Genomic DNA, 13,070 nt, shown 5'->3' with positions numbered 1-13,070 from the left:
GGCCAATCCAGGCTCTTACAGCAAAAGCATCCCAGCTTCTTTCCTCCTTTTCTAGCTAGCAGTCATCCGAGCCGTGTAAGCTGCACTTCTCTGACACGGCAGCTAAGCAGGTAGGCTGTCGCCCTGTGACTTGTTACTTACTTTGGCAGGCTTTTCACCATTCACTTCTACATTTTCAAGCATCCTCGCCACACCCAGTCCTTTAATTACTTGACCAAATACCACGTGTTTCCCATCCAAATGAGGAGTTGGAACGGTTGTGATAAAGAACTGAGAACCATTTGTATTGGGGCCTGCATTTGCCATGCTCAGCAAACCCTCCCGATCGTGCTGCAGAGAGAAAAATCATCACAAGGAAAACAAAGTTAGAGGCCTTATCCGCATTTCCTCTTCCTGACTCACCTGACACAGATGGAGTGCTCACAACTCACTCTTCTCTGTCAATTTCACTCTAAGTGTGTAAGTACCCTGTTCTCATTGTACCTTAAGAACCTTACATGGATAAAACAAAAGTGTCTAAGAGGTAGGTATTTATAAACTGGCCATCTGCAAGAAACGCTTACACTCCAATCTTAAAGATGACGATGCCACATTAGGACATCTAGCAGTTTCCTTTGCTCTTTCAGTGGCAGTTACTATTTTCCTGAGAATACCTGCACAGTCTTCCCACAATCAGAAGTTGGCCTACATTATGACTCTTTTCCCCAAACTGAGACAAGTTATTCCAAGAAGTACTTCCCTAATTTGGAAAATAATTCCCATCTTATGGCTTTTATGCAGGTAAATGAACAACTCAGAGACTATACAAAATAATAATAATAATTCTTGCAGGGCTGGAGAGATGGCTCATAGGTTAAGAACACTGGCTGTTCTTTCAGAGGTCCTGAGTTCAATTCCCAGCAATATGGTTGTTCACAACCATCCCTAATGAGGTCTGGTACCCTCTTCTGTTCTGGCATGCAGACATGGATGCAGTCAGAACACTGTATATACAACAAATCTTAAAAAAAAAAAAAAAAAAAGAAAGAAAGAAAGAAAGAAAGAAAGAAAGAAAGAAAGAAAGAAAGAAAGAAAAAATCTTGCAATCAGCACGATCAAGAGCAAGAGTTTCCAAGCTTTTCTACTCTGCATAGCATTGACTTTCTGAACATATATCTCTAGTGCACACCTCAGAACTCTAAGGTCACTTTTCCCACACCTAAGATACCTGTGAGCCTACCTAAATCCAATTCAGCTTTCAGGGTCACTGAATTTTCACAAAATCACAGCTAAGTCTTCGTTTCCTTAGGCCTATCTTTTCATCAATGTGATGGTCAGAAATCTCTGTTATACCTGACAGCACTGTTTGCTCTCCTTTAACTGTTTACCACACCGTATGCTTTCACGGCTTTCCTCTGCCGTTCCCTGTTGCTGTCACCATTGTCTTCTTGATATCTGTATTTCCGTCCCAAATTAGCAAAATTTCAGCTGTCTAACTTATGTGATCAAATCTCCACAGGGTCTCCCCCACTAACTTGATCTAAGTCTTTCTCCTATCACAAGGGCTGGGTGTAGTTCCGCATGCTTTTAATCTCAGCACTCAGGAAGCAGAGACAGGTGATCTCTGAGTTCAAGCCCAGCCTGGTCTATACAACAAGTTCCAACCTAAAGGCTGAACTTTCCTAATCTGAAAACCAAAGTCAGACATGTTACAAAATCTGAAACTTTTGAGCAACAACTTTCAGACTTCAGATTAGGGATGCTCAACCTATAAAATCTATGCAAACATTTCAAAATCCAAGTAATTCTGAAACCTGAAATATTTCTAGAATAAAGCATTTCATATAAAGGACAGTCAACGCCTACCAAAGTTATACAAACAAATACAATCAATCTACTTAGCATTTACATGCATATTATGCATTACTATCTTCCACTGTCCCTTGTGTTTTAAGTAGCCTCTCGTCTTTTATTAGCTCTTTGGCGCAGTGACAGAACTAAGCATCAGAAACTCTCTTTCCGACTCACCCTAAAATTACCTTCCTTATTTCCTCATTTCCAAAGACATCGCTTTACTTTTGTACTTACATGTCTGTTCTTAAAACAGGAATGGTGCAATATACCCCGAACATTAACCATATCCGCTAGGTGGAAATCCCCTGACATCCTGGGTATTAGCGGTGGTTTTGTTGTTCTTCAGATTCAAGGATAAAGATGCACAAGTTACCATCCTTACAATAATGACAACATTTTCCTGGGATCAATTTGGCCATGGGAGCTTAAAAACTCACTGGCTTAACTGAAGCATATAAAACTGACTGTAGTGGATTAAGTCTGTATCTGTGCCAGGTATGGCACAGTTTATCTACCATTCCAACCTCAGGAGGCAATGCAGGAGGATGGTAAATTCAAGACCACCCTGGATTACACAGTAAAACACTGTCTCAAAAAAGAAAATTGTTAAAAAAAAAAAAAGAAAGAAAATTGTTCTGGATAAACCCTTTCCACATTGAAGATGCATGTTGAACTCTGATGTAGCTCAAACGGTAGAAAACTTGCCAAGAATGCACAAGCCCCTGAGCTCATGCACACTCAGCATCACACACCCTTACAAACATTTTAGAAATATGATTTTTTATAAGAAAAATATAATCCATACCACTCCTGCTGACTCAGGTTTATCATCCCAGCTGCTAAGGAGCGTAAGTAAAAAGGATTGGGAGTTCTGGGCTACAGTGAGTCTAAGGCTGGCCTGAGCAACTAGGCGAAAACCAGCTCAATATGGAAAGGGAGGCAGCTGAGAAATGGAGCATCTGTGTGGCATAAAAGGCTCCAGTTCCGGAAGGAGAGCAATTGGGTCACACTCAAATCATATTTTTCTTGGTGCATTAATGCAAGTATGTCTCAAAGCGTAAGTTTTATATTAGAAAAATCAAGAATTTTTCTTTACCTTATAATGAAAATTTTCATCTTCAAATTTTTCACCATAAATACTTTCTCCACCTGTCCCATTCTGATTTGAGAAGTCTCCACCCTGAATCATAAACTTCTTAATAACTGTAGAAAAGGAATATGGCTTTAGTAACTGAAACAGAAGAGCACGGTAGTGCTCAAGAGAGATAAAGACAGTGCCCTGAGCACAGCTGCAGCAGGGCACCTCGCCCTCCCTGCCTCCACCCCAGCAGCCCTAACCCCAGCGTACTTTTATTACTCACCGGTTCCCAAAAATTAGTTTTTGAACTAATTCAAAGGCATCTCCCTATAAAATTGTCACTGAAGCACAAAAGGCAGACCTAGTTCCAATCATTAAACTGACCCTACTCCCATTTTATGTGATCATCTGTGCCCTTCCAACACGAACTGCTTACAAAGCATTTCACTCCTTGAAACTGTGTGGACACTTGCTCGATAACTCCCGCCAAACACTCAGCACTGCCCCTAACAGTACTGACCACACAATGAGGCCCGCACCTGGAAACTCACACGTGCTGAGAATGCACGCCAGAGATTTTGTATGTATGTATGTGTATATATATATGACAATGGTCTGAAACCACCCATGTTCACTGGACTCAGCACGTGGCTACACTGTAGTAATAAACACAAACAATTAGCCAAGAGGAAAAGAAACACAAGTTGGGAAGTATCCATGTCCCACTTCCTTGGGCTTCCCCCTTCTCAAAAATGTAGTAAGCCCTCAATAATTCTACCCAAGCAGAACCCCAGCACTCAAAATATTTCTTGGGGCCTTATCATGAAAGTATTCTCTGTCTAACATGTCCCAAAATTCAAGACTAAGAGTAATGTGTCTTATCAATCCCATTTGTAAACAGTGTAGGCCTAGTCATCAGCTTGTGATTTAAGTTCACGGGCCACGTTTCCAACTCTAGCCAAGTGCTTTTGGAAAGTGTCAAATCTACTGTGTTAACTATCTTAGTTTCTTTCTTCTTTTATGCATTAGTCATTGGTGTGTGGGTCTATGTAAACATACGTCACGTTTGTGCAGGTCCCTGCAGAGGCCAGGTGTCGGATTCCCTGAAGCTGTACCTACAGGAGGTAGTGAGGCACCAGGCATGGATACAAGGAACCCAATTTAGGTCCTCTCAGAGAGCAGTAAGTGCTCTTACCTGCTCAGCCACCTTTCCCTTCCTGTTAACTGTTTTCTAAATGCATTTTTATTACCATACTTTTATATCTTATTAAATATGAAAGTAAATCAAGTTTAAAACATTTAAAAAAAATCAATGTTCATTTTCCTTAACAGTATCTTTAAGAAAATTATAGCCAGGCAGTGGTGGAAAATGCCTTCGATCCTAGCACTTGGGAGGCTGAAACAGGAGGATCTCTGTGAGTTCGAGGCCAGCTTGGTGAGTTCGAGGCCAGCTTGGTCTACAAAGCTAGTTCCAGGAGAACCAGGGTTGTTACACAGAGAGAAACCCTGTCTCAAAAAACAAAAGGAAAAGAAAGAAAACTGAACTACTGGAGTAGGTGTGTAAATCAGGGTATAGTAAAACCCTGGATTCAATTCCCTGCAATCAGGAAAATTACAGAAACTGTAATTTATCCATAACGGTATGTCCATAAACATTCACTATTTACTTAGACTTTTATTAGATGAGAGCATAGAACTCCTGAACTTATGACTTCTGAACCTACACACTACCAGGACAATACTCAAATAATCCGTGTGAAATGGCAGTTTAATCACACATTACCAGAGTGTCCAAGACACCGAGGAGTCAGAGACTTCTCAAACAATTCTTCCCAGGCTGTCAAATGACCTAAGACCAGCTTATCTATCGTTCATGCTTTTTCTTTCCTAATGAAATGGTTGGGAGAGGAGAGTCAGAAGACAGACGAAGTTGGGCTGTCCATTTCCCCACAGATAAACTTTAGTGTGCTCACAATCAACCCCACTGCTCATAGCCAAGCCTCTGTGATACTGAACTATCTATCACCTGTGTCCAAGCATCCGTCAAGACCCAACCTTCCACTCTTCTTCAGCTCCTAGGAGCAGGCCTGATATCTGTACCGGGACAACCAGAGTTTATACACCTACTTCGGTGGAAGGGGCATCCTTTAAAATGCAGAGGCTTCCCAGTTGTGGCTCCAGTGCCTTTTTCTCCTGTACACAACGCGCGAAAATTTTCTGCAGTTTTGGGAACAATATCTGCAAACAATTCTAAAACAATTCTGCCAACTGAAGAAAAAGGAAAGGAAATCATGTCATTGTGCAAATGGGTAAATAAAAAGACAATAACCAGTACACCTAACCAGGGAGTAACACATGGTTGGACTGGATGGTCACTAACTCTCTTTAACAACATGCTACTAACTACAGTTACAATGCTGTAAACAGATCCTTTGAGCTTACCTCTCTTTAAATGAAAGTATGTATCCTTTGGCTGACATCTTCCCAGCCCCAGGGAACCTTCTTCTTACTTCTGAGGTCCCTCACTCAGCCTAACTTCTCGAGGTTCAGCTATGCAGTCTAAGTGAAGTTTCCTCCCTTCCAAGGGCAGTGCTACAGTCTCTGTACACAGCACACTGCAGGTATCCATGCTTTGATAAGCAATAGGCTGCTGCTGTTTCTTGACTAGGAATAACACTGCACTGACACAGGAGTGATACACACTTTATTTTCCTTGGCTATAAGCCCAGCTATGGAACTGTTAGGTTTTATTGTCATTTTTCTAATATTGCTATTTAGTCTAAGGGGAACTTCATCTATCTAAATTTGAACATCACAGAGAATATAACCAATTACAGCATCCAGCTGATTAGCAGCATAGAAAGGACACCATGAGTGCAAATGGTTTAAAATCCTGAGTCATTAACTAATATTCAGGCTTTTTTTTTTTAAAGTATTTATTCTATGTGTGGGACTGAGGCATGCAATGTGGAGATCAGGGGGCAACTTCCAGCAGTCAGGGATGGTGGCAGACACCTTCACCTGCTGAGCTGTCTCAGACGCCTCGCGTTAGGAACTTCTAATCACCATGTAACCAACAGAAGACAGATACTGCAGGAATGGTCGGGCTGCCTGGGCTTTTTAGAATTCAGTCGCTCTCCCTGCTCTGTGGAAACTGCTCCCAAGGACTCAAAAGACAGTAACAATAAAACCTTAGTTCCAAAACAAAGGGAATGCACATGGAAATTCGTATTTGTTCCCCGCCCAGTATTTCTAGCCAGCAGCTCTCAACATGTTTCAGAATAAGCAGTATTTAAAGTAACATGTCCCCCTCCTGGTTCTCAAGGGCTTAGGGCTCGGGTTCACAACCTTCCTAATGCTGCAATCCTTTAATACACTTCCGCATGGTATGATGACCCCCGACCATAAGATTATTTTTGTTGATACCTTGTAACTGTAATTTTGCTACTTTTATGAATCGTAAGTATCTGATATGTGACCCTGTGGTCGTTAGAAACCTAGGGATTGCGACCCACAGGTTTTGAGAAACGCTGGCTTAAGACTTCTTAGATCTGAATCTGAGGCAACCACACATTTGTGGCGCTCAATGGCAAGATTGCAAAATAGCAGAAACGATCGCCTACTCGAACTTCGGCTACAATCAGGAACGAGGAAAAAGCACTAAGCAAGTCACTTTTAATTGGTAAAGGACACCGTGGCTCCCGATGTATTGCGTGTGCCAAGGGTCCTATGGCGTGACTAGAGGCCTGCAGCCAGCTACCCAAAGAGCACCCCGAACTATGCACCACGCCCATCCAATCATTTCATTTTACAATAAACGGCGGTGCAAAGGTTGCAGGGAAGCGCGACCAAATCAAGAGGCAAACGTAAGGGACGCCACGATGCTTGAAGCAGAAAGTTCGAGAAACTTCCCTCGGGAACCAAGGCATCTCCTACAAGGGAGCAGTCGTAACCTGAACTCGTGGATGCCAGGCCGTGCTCCGGGGAGGATCCGGGCTGCCTGCTCCCTCCCGACCCCAGGCCCCGACTCCAGGAGCCGAGCAGACGCGCAGCCGGGAGGCCCCGAGCCCGGGAGCCGCTCACCTCGCTCCCCGCCGATGTCCACGTCAAAGAAGACCCGCGGGTTCTTGGGGTTGGAAGGCTTGGCTGCCGGGGACGGGTGCGCCATCTTCACCGCAGGGGCCGGGGAGCAGGACGCGGGCCGCACGTGCGCGACAGGGGGACAAATTCTGCAGCGCACGCAGCGGGCGGCACGCTGGAAACGCTCCTTCCGGCACGGCGTCGGAAGCGGTATTCTGGTTTCCGCTTCCGCCCCCTCTTTTCCTGTTCCTGCGTGTGGTGGCCCTTTGGTGGCAACTTTAGAACTCTCCGTAGTCCCGGCTCGGCCTCAATCGGGCAGGAGCCGCTCCGAAACACTTCACTCGCCTAAAAAATGGGACCAAAAACGCCTGCTTTAACCGGGTGGTGGTGGCGCACGCCTTAAATCCCACCACTCGGGAGGCAGAGGAAGGCGGATCTCTGTGAGTTCGAGGCCAGTCTGGTCTACAAAGCAGTTCGTGTCATGCACTCAGGCGCGCGCATACCTAAGTTAATTTAAAAGTGCTGTTTAAATACCCACCTACCAGTTTAAAGACGTAAATTACTTGTCAGAATGCCGGACATAAACTTGTGGCACCCAGTCAACAACCGCTATCCTGTTAACATTACTACATCGTTGTCATTTGGCCACACATTGTAAGTGGCCCAGTCTAGACCTAAGACTCCGAACCCCTGATGTTGAGAACCTAGAAGCAACTGTTTTTGACTCCTGTTCAAACTCCATACACTATTCGACTCTACCTTTTTCCTAATGGGCTTGGTCTAAAATGTACATCTTAAAGCTGGCATGGTCATCCCAGCACTGAGCAGGTAGCGCGACAGGAGGATCCAAGCAAGTTCCAGGCTAGCATGAGCTGTGCAAAACTTAGGACCCTTTTTCAAAAATAAAAACTAAAGTATGTATAAGATGGGTAGCTTTGGCACATGCCTATTATGCCAGCAGTTGTATCCTGAGCCAGGAAGGTCAGTTCTAGCTGTCCTGGGCTACATAAAGAGGAACTCTCTCTAAAAAGTAAAAAAGAAAAAATAAATAAAAATTAAGACAGGCCAGGTGAAACCTTCCTGTATCCTCAGAACTTATGAGGTAGAAACAGGAAGATGGCCCGTTCCAGGTCAGTCAGGACTGCAGAATGAGACCTTAGCTTTAAAAAAAAAAAATTAGCAAGCCCAGGTTGGTACCCGGCACCTGTAAATCTCAGCACTAGGGGCAGGAGTACCAGGATTTACAGGGCAGCCCCTGGTGACATGAAACTGTCACAAATGAGTCTTTGGTGGTTTTTTTTTTTAATATCCTACCTGTATGAGAATGGAATGTCCCCTCATGACATAATCTAATGTTGCATTTGTAAAAAATTGGCAATTCCCAGTGCATCTTGTTGGCCTCAGAGCTCTGTGAGAGCCGTACCATCTAGATACAACACGATGCTTACCTTGTCAATAGATATCCCTTTTTTCTCATATGAAGTAAGAATGTGGAGCGTGGCTAGCCGCAGCCAGCAGTGACTTTGAAAAGAACGGGAAGCAGGTGTAGCTGCCACCATCTGTACGATGTGGTGAAGATTCCTTCCCGTTGGCTGCTAGTTTGGGATCTGTGAAAACCTGACTTACAAAGGCCAACTAGTTCCTGTTCTGAACTTGAAGCAGGCTGTGCCATCATGTGCTGGATAGAATTGGACACTAAAGTTGATCGCTTTATTTTTGAGACAGGATCTTGCTATGTAACTCTGACCATCTTGGACTCGGTGTAGACCAGACTGGCCTCAGACTTGCAGGAGTCCTGCCTCCCCCACCCAGTGCTGAGATTGTACACACAAACCGCTCAGCTCAATGTGTGCAGTACTGAAGTCGTATGTGTATTAGAGCTAAGTGTTCTACCAACTAAGCTGCATCTCCCGGGTTGGGCTGTATGCCACAGAAAGCAAGCTTTGGCTCATGAAGGAAGCAGAAGCTAGGAAGTAGACAGTCTCCCAACATTCCTATGTACTCAAGTGTTTAGGACAAAGAAAAGGCAAGTCAGATGTGGGGGCACACACCTGTAAGCCCAGCATTCAAGAGGCTAAGGTAAGAAAATTATAAATTTGAGACCATGCTAATCCAGAGTAAGATTCTACCATCAGGGGAAAGGAACACAAGACCCTATCTCAAAAAAGCTTGCATGAATGACCTCTGAACTCCCATGTCCTTTGATAATGTGGCAGCTTGAAGGGGAATTATCTCCAGTAGTGTTAGGCATTTTAACTCTGGCTCATCAGTTGATAATACTGAGGTATGGTCTTATTGGAGTAAGCATGCTGCTGGAGATGGGCTTTGAGAGTTTAAAGACTCATTTGCTCTCTACTTCCTGCATGTGGCTCAAGATATAAGCTCTCAGCTTCCTGATGCAGCTGCTATGCCTAGATTCTGTCATCAGGGACTCTAACCTGGAACTGTAAAACCTAAACAAACTCTTTGTTCTGTAAGTTACCTTTCCGTGGTGTTTTACACCGCAATAGATGATAGGATTTTTTTTTTGTTTTTTGGTTTTTTTTTCCGAGACAGGGTTTCTCTGTGGCTTTGGAGCCTGTCCTGGAACTAGCTCTTGTAGACCAGGCTGGTCTCGAACTCACAGAGATCCTCCTGCTTCTGCCTCCCGAGTGCTGGGATTAAAGGCTTGCGCCACCACCGCCCGGCTGCACCACAATAGAAAACTAACTAATAGACCTAAAATCTTTCTTTAACCTGCTCTCATGTCCTGGCTGCAAACTGATGATATGTTTTTGTCTTACGTACTGCGGTGACAAACTAATGAAAATGTGTGCTCTGGGCTCTGAGAAGATGGCTCAGTAAAGTGAGTAACACTCAAGCTTGAGGACCTGAGTCTGGATCCCCAGCACCCAGCCAGAAGCTGTGTGTGGTGTGCGCACCTGTAAGCTCAGTGCTAGGGAGGATGATTCCTAGAGCTCATTGGCCAGTCAGCCCCACTAAGCCAATGATCTCCGGTTTAAATGAGAGACCGTATCCCCAAAAGTAAGATGGAGACCTACAGAGGAAGAGACTGCACATCAAACTCTGGCCTCTACATACATACACACATCCAGAGAAACACACACACACATACACGTCATTCTGAGCTACTAGCTTGAAATCAGTTGAGAGCAGCCTGAAATGCAAAGAAAGACTATCTCAAAAGGAAAGATAAAAAGGAGGAGAAGAGAAAGAAAAAGAAAGAGGAAAAAGGTGTGTTGAGAGTGCTGCTTTTTTCTTGGAAGAAGAAAGCTGGATGGTTCTTCTTGACTCTTATCCTCAGTAAGTTAGCAGCTTTTTTTTTTTTAATGAAACGGTCATTACTAGAACAAAACCAAATGAAAGAGTCAACCTTTTTAAAAATTCTGCGTCTGAGTCTGTGTGTGAGTTTGTGACTTCGGGTGCCCACAGGACAGAAGAGCATGTCGGCTCCCCTGAAGCTGGAGCCACAGGCAGTTGTGATCCTGCTTATGTAGGTACTGCGAGCTAAACGCTGGTCCTTTGAAGAGCAGCCTGCTCTCTGGCCTTAGAAGTCAACTCTTCAGCCCTGGAATCACCCCAAATCTGACTCTAGAGACAAGGCAAGCCTCTCGAAGACCATTTGCTCCACCAACGGGCTGCTTACATAGGACAAGGCTTCTTGGCTCTGACATCTCAGCAAGGAACGGAGCAAAGAGCTGCTTCTCAAGGCTGAGGGCCTGGTTTCACCTATACGGAGGAGAAGCACTATCTGAGAGCATTACTAGTGTTAGTTCATCCTGTCTGCTATTCATAAGCACGAAAGGACGACACTAACACATCCCACCCCAGGCTCTTTTAGTTCTCCTTGCACGTCACTCCACCCCAGACAAGCAACGGAGTATTCGGTGTTCGCTGCTTCAAGAGTAGGGGTGTTTCCCAGGTCTTGGTGTCACAGAAGACTTGGTTTTTCAGGAATGGAAAACATTTTTGGTAATAGAGTTGAAAAAAACAATTCAGGTTTTTTTTTTTTATTTGTTTGTATGTAAGACAGGGATTCTCTGCGAAGCCCTGGCTTCCATGGAACTCATTCTGTAGACAAGGCTGACCTTGAACTCAAAGATCTACCTGCCTCTGCCTTCCAAGTGCTCAGATCAAAGGCTGGTGCCACCACTGTCCAGCTCCAACACCAACTTTTGTAAGACCATGGTTTTTTTCTCTCAAAAGAAAATAAAATGTGGCATTATAGTTCATGACCATAATTCAGCATTTAAGAGGCAGAAGCAAGTGGATTTCTGTAAGAGCCTGGCTTGCCCTACATAAAGAGCTCCAGGCTATCTAGAGCTATATAGTAAGACCAACTAAATCAAGAAATGCCCATTCTCATTCTAGAAAAGGGGAGCTTATGGGGTGACAGAAGAGGCTAAGAAGGAAAGCAAGGCAGGACAAAGCAACTTGCCATTTCACTGGGGTGGGGGAGATTGATTGGTTGATTGATTACCATGTTAGCCATCATATCTCTGGGCACCTACAAGCACCCACAGATAGCTAATGAGATCGAAGAGCAGAGAGTCCAGGCATGCTCGTGCCGAAACAACCCGGGTTGGGCTGTACGCCACAGAAAGCAAGCTTTGGCTCATGAAGGAAGCAGAAGCTAGGAAGTAGACAGTCTCCCAACATTCCTATGTACTCAAGTGTTTAGGACAAAGAAAAGGCAAGTCAGATGTGGGGGCACACACCTGTAAGCCCAGCATTCAAGAGGCTAAGATAAGAAAATTATAAATTTGAGACCATGCTAATCCAGAGTAAGATTCTATCATCAGGGGAAAGGAAGGAAAACAAGACCCTATCTCAAAAAAGCTTGCATGAATGACCTGAACTCAGTAGAAGACCAAGAATACTACAGATGCCTGAGTTGGTGAGCTGCATGCTCGTGTGCCCAGACATTGAGAGCTAGCGGCCTCAAACCCAAAGCCTTGCCATGATATTACTCCTTCTGACATTTAGATCTGACCTCTGCGAGAAAAAAAAAAAAGAGGGATTCCATAAGTTGATGGTCAAATTGCCAGTCCTTTGGAAGAGACAATTTGAACTTAGTACTGTAATCTCAATTGTTAGGAAGCTGAGGAAATAAGATTGTGAACTCAAAGCCAAACTAGACTACATAGTCTCAAATAAAGAGATGGGAAGGACAAGAAAGGAATGGAAGAAGAGAGAGGGAAGAAAGAAGGAGGGAGCGAGAGAAAGAGAACAAAAACAACCCCTAATGAAATCTAAAGTGAATTACAAACAACTCTATATTTCAGACTTTTTTGTTTGTTTGTTTGTTATTTTGAGACAGGGTTTCTCTGTGGTTTTGGAGCCTGTCCTGGAACTAGTTCTTGTAGACCAGGCTGGTCTCAAACTCACAAGATCCGCCTGTCTCTGCCTCCCGAGTGCTGGGATTAAAGGCGTGCACCACCACCGCCCGGCTATATTTCAGACTTTTTTACATTAACGTTTTTACAGAGCATAGGCTATGGATCACTGAAGTCTCTATCAGCACTCCAGGCAAATCTGAAATAGTACCCAATCTTGTTCTCAAAGGGAACAAGTTAAAAAGGACCCTGAATATGAAAGAGGAAGTTCCAGGGTCCTGTGTATACTGTTGGGCTTTGGCTGTAAAACTGTACCCAGAAAGGGGGTTAATTGTTGGGTAAGAACACACATAGTTGCACACTGAATGGAGGCATTGTGTGCAGGGAGTCACACACACTCTGACAGAACTCCCTCCTAACACCTCTTAGTTCTGCAGAGGTCCTGTAGCCCTCACCAGAGGAGGATGGAGGGGCTAGCAATCACAGCAGATTTTCTGAGCTACAACGGAATCAATGCAAGGCAGCAGGGGGCAGCAGAGTCTCCATCGCAACCAACTCTGCCCTCACAGAAGCAGCACGCTGGAGTTTGCTCCTGTGAACTCCCCAAGGATAAAATTCTTCATCCTAGCAGGACGGTGGCTAATCCCAGCACATCTCTGTGAGAGTGGGTTCCATGACAGCGAGGGCTGTTACACAGAAAAACCCTTCTCAAACAAACAGAAACAAAAAGGAAAGGAAAGGGG

At 44.4% G+C, this 13,070-nt stretch overlaps 1 protein-coding gene across 2 annotated transcripts in view; it reads right to left on the bottom strand.

The window, feature by feature from the left end:
• Ppid (peptidylprolyl isomerase D) overlaps positions 1-7,180 on the bottom strand; it is a 13,302-nt gene extending 6,122 nt beyond the window's left edge. The window contains exons 1-4 of one of the 2 annotated variants that reach the window (XM_005344122.3): positions 6,995-7,180; positions 5,039-5,179; positions 2,930-3,036; positions 142-330 (exon numbers count right to left, since the gene is read on the bottom strand). In XM_005344122.3, coding sequence (XP_005344179.1) covers positions 142-330; positions 2,930-3,036; positions 5,039-5,179; positions 6,995-7,079 — 522 coding nt within the window. In that variant the 5' untranslated portion in view covers positions 7,080-7,180. Of the gene's footprint in view, positions 1-141; positions 331-2,067; positions 2,205-2,929; positions 3,037-5,038; positions 5,180-6,994 lie in introns of those variants that run through there. The other variant, XM_026784542.1, reaches the window with a different exon arrangement.
• Positions 7,181-13,070: the final 5,890 nt, after the last annotated feature.

Source organism: Microtus ochrogaster, chromosome 1 (assembly GCF_000317375.1).
Source record: "Microtus ochrogaster isolate Prairie Vole_2 chromosome 1, MicOch1.0, whole genome shotgun sequence".
Classification (NCBI taxonomy): Eukaryota; Metazoa; Chordata; class Mammalia; order Rodentia; family Cricetidae; genus Microtus; species Microtus ochrogaster.
This window is presented reverse-complemented; position numbering and strand designations above follow the sequence as displayed.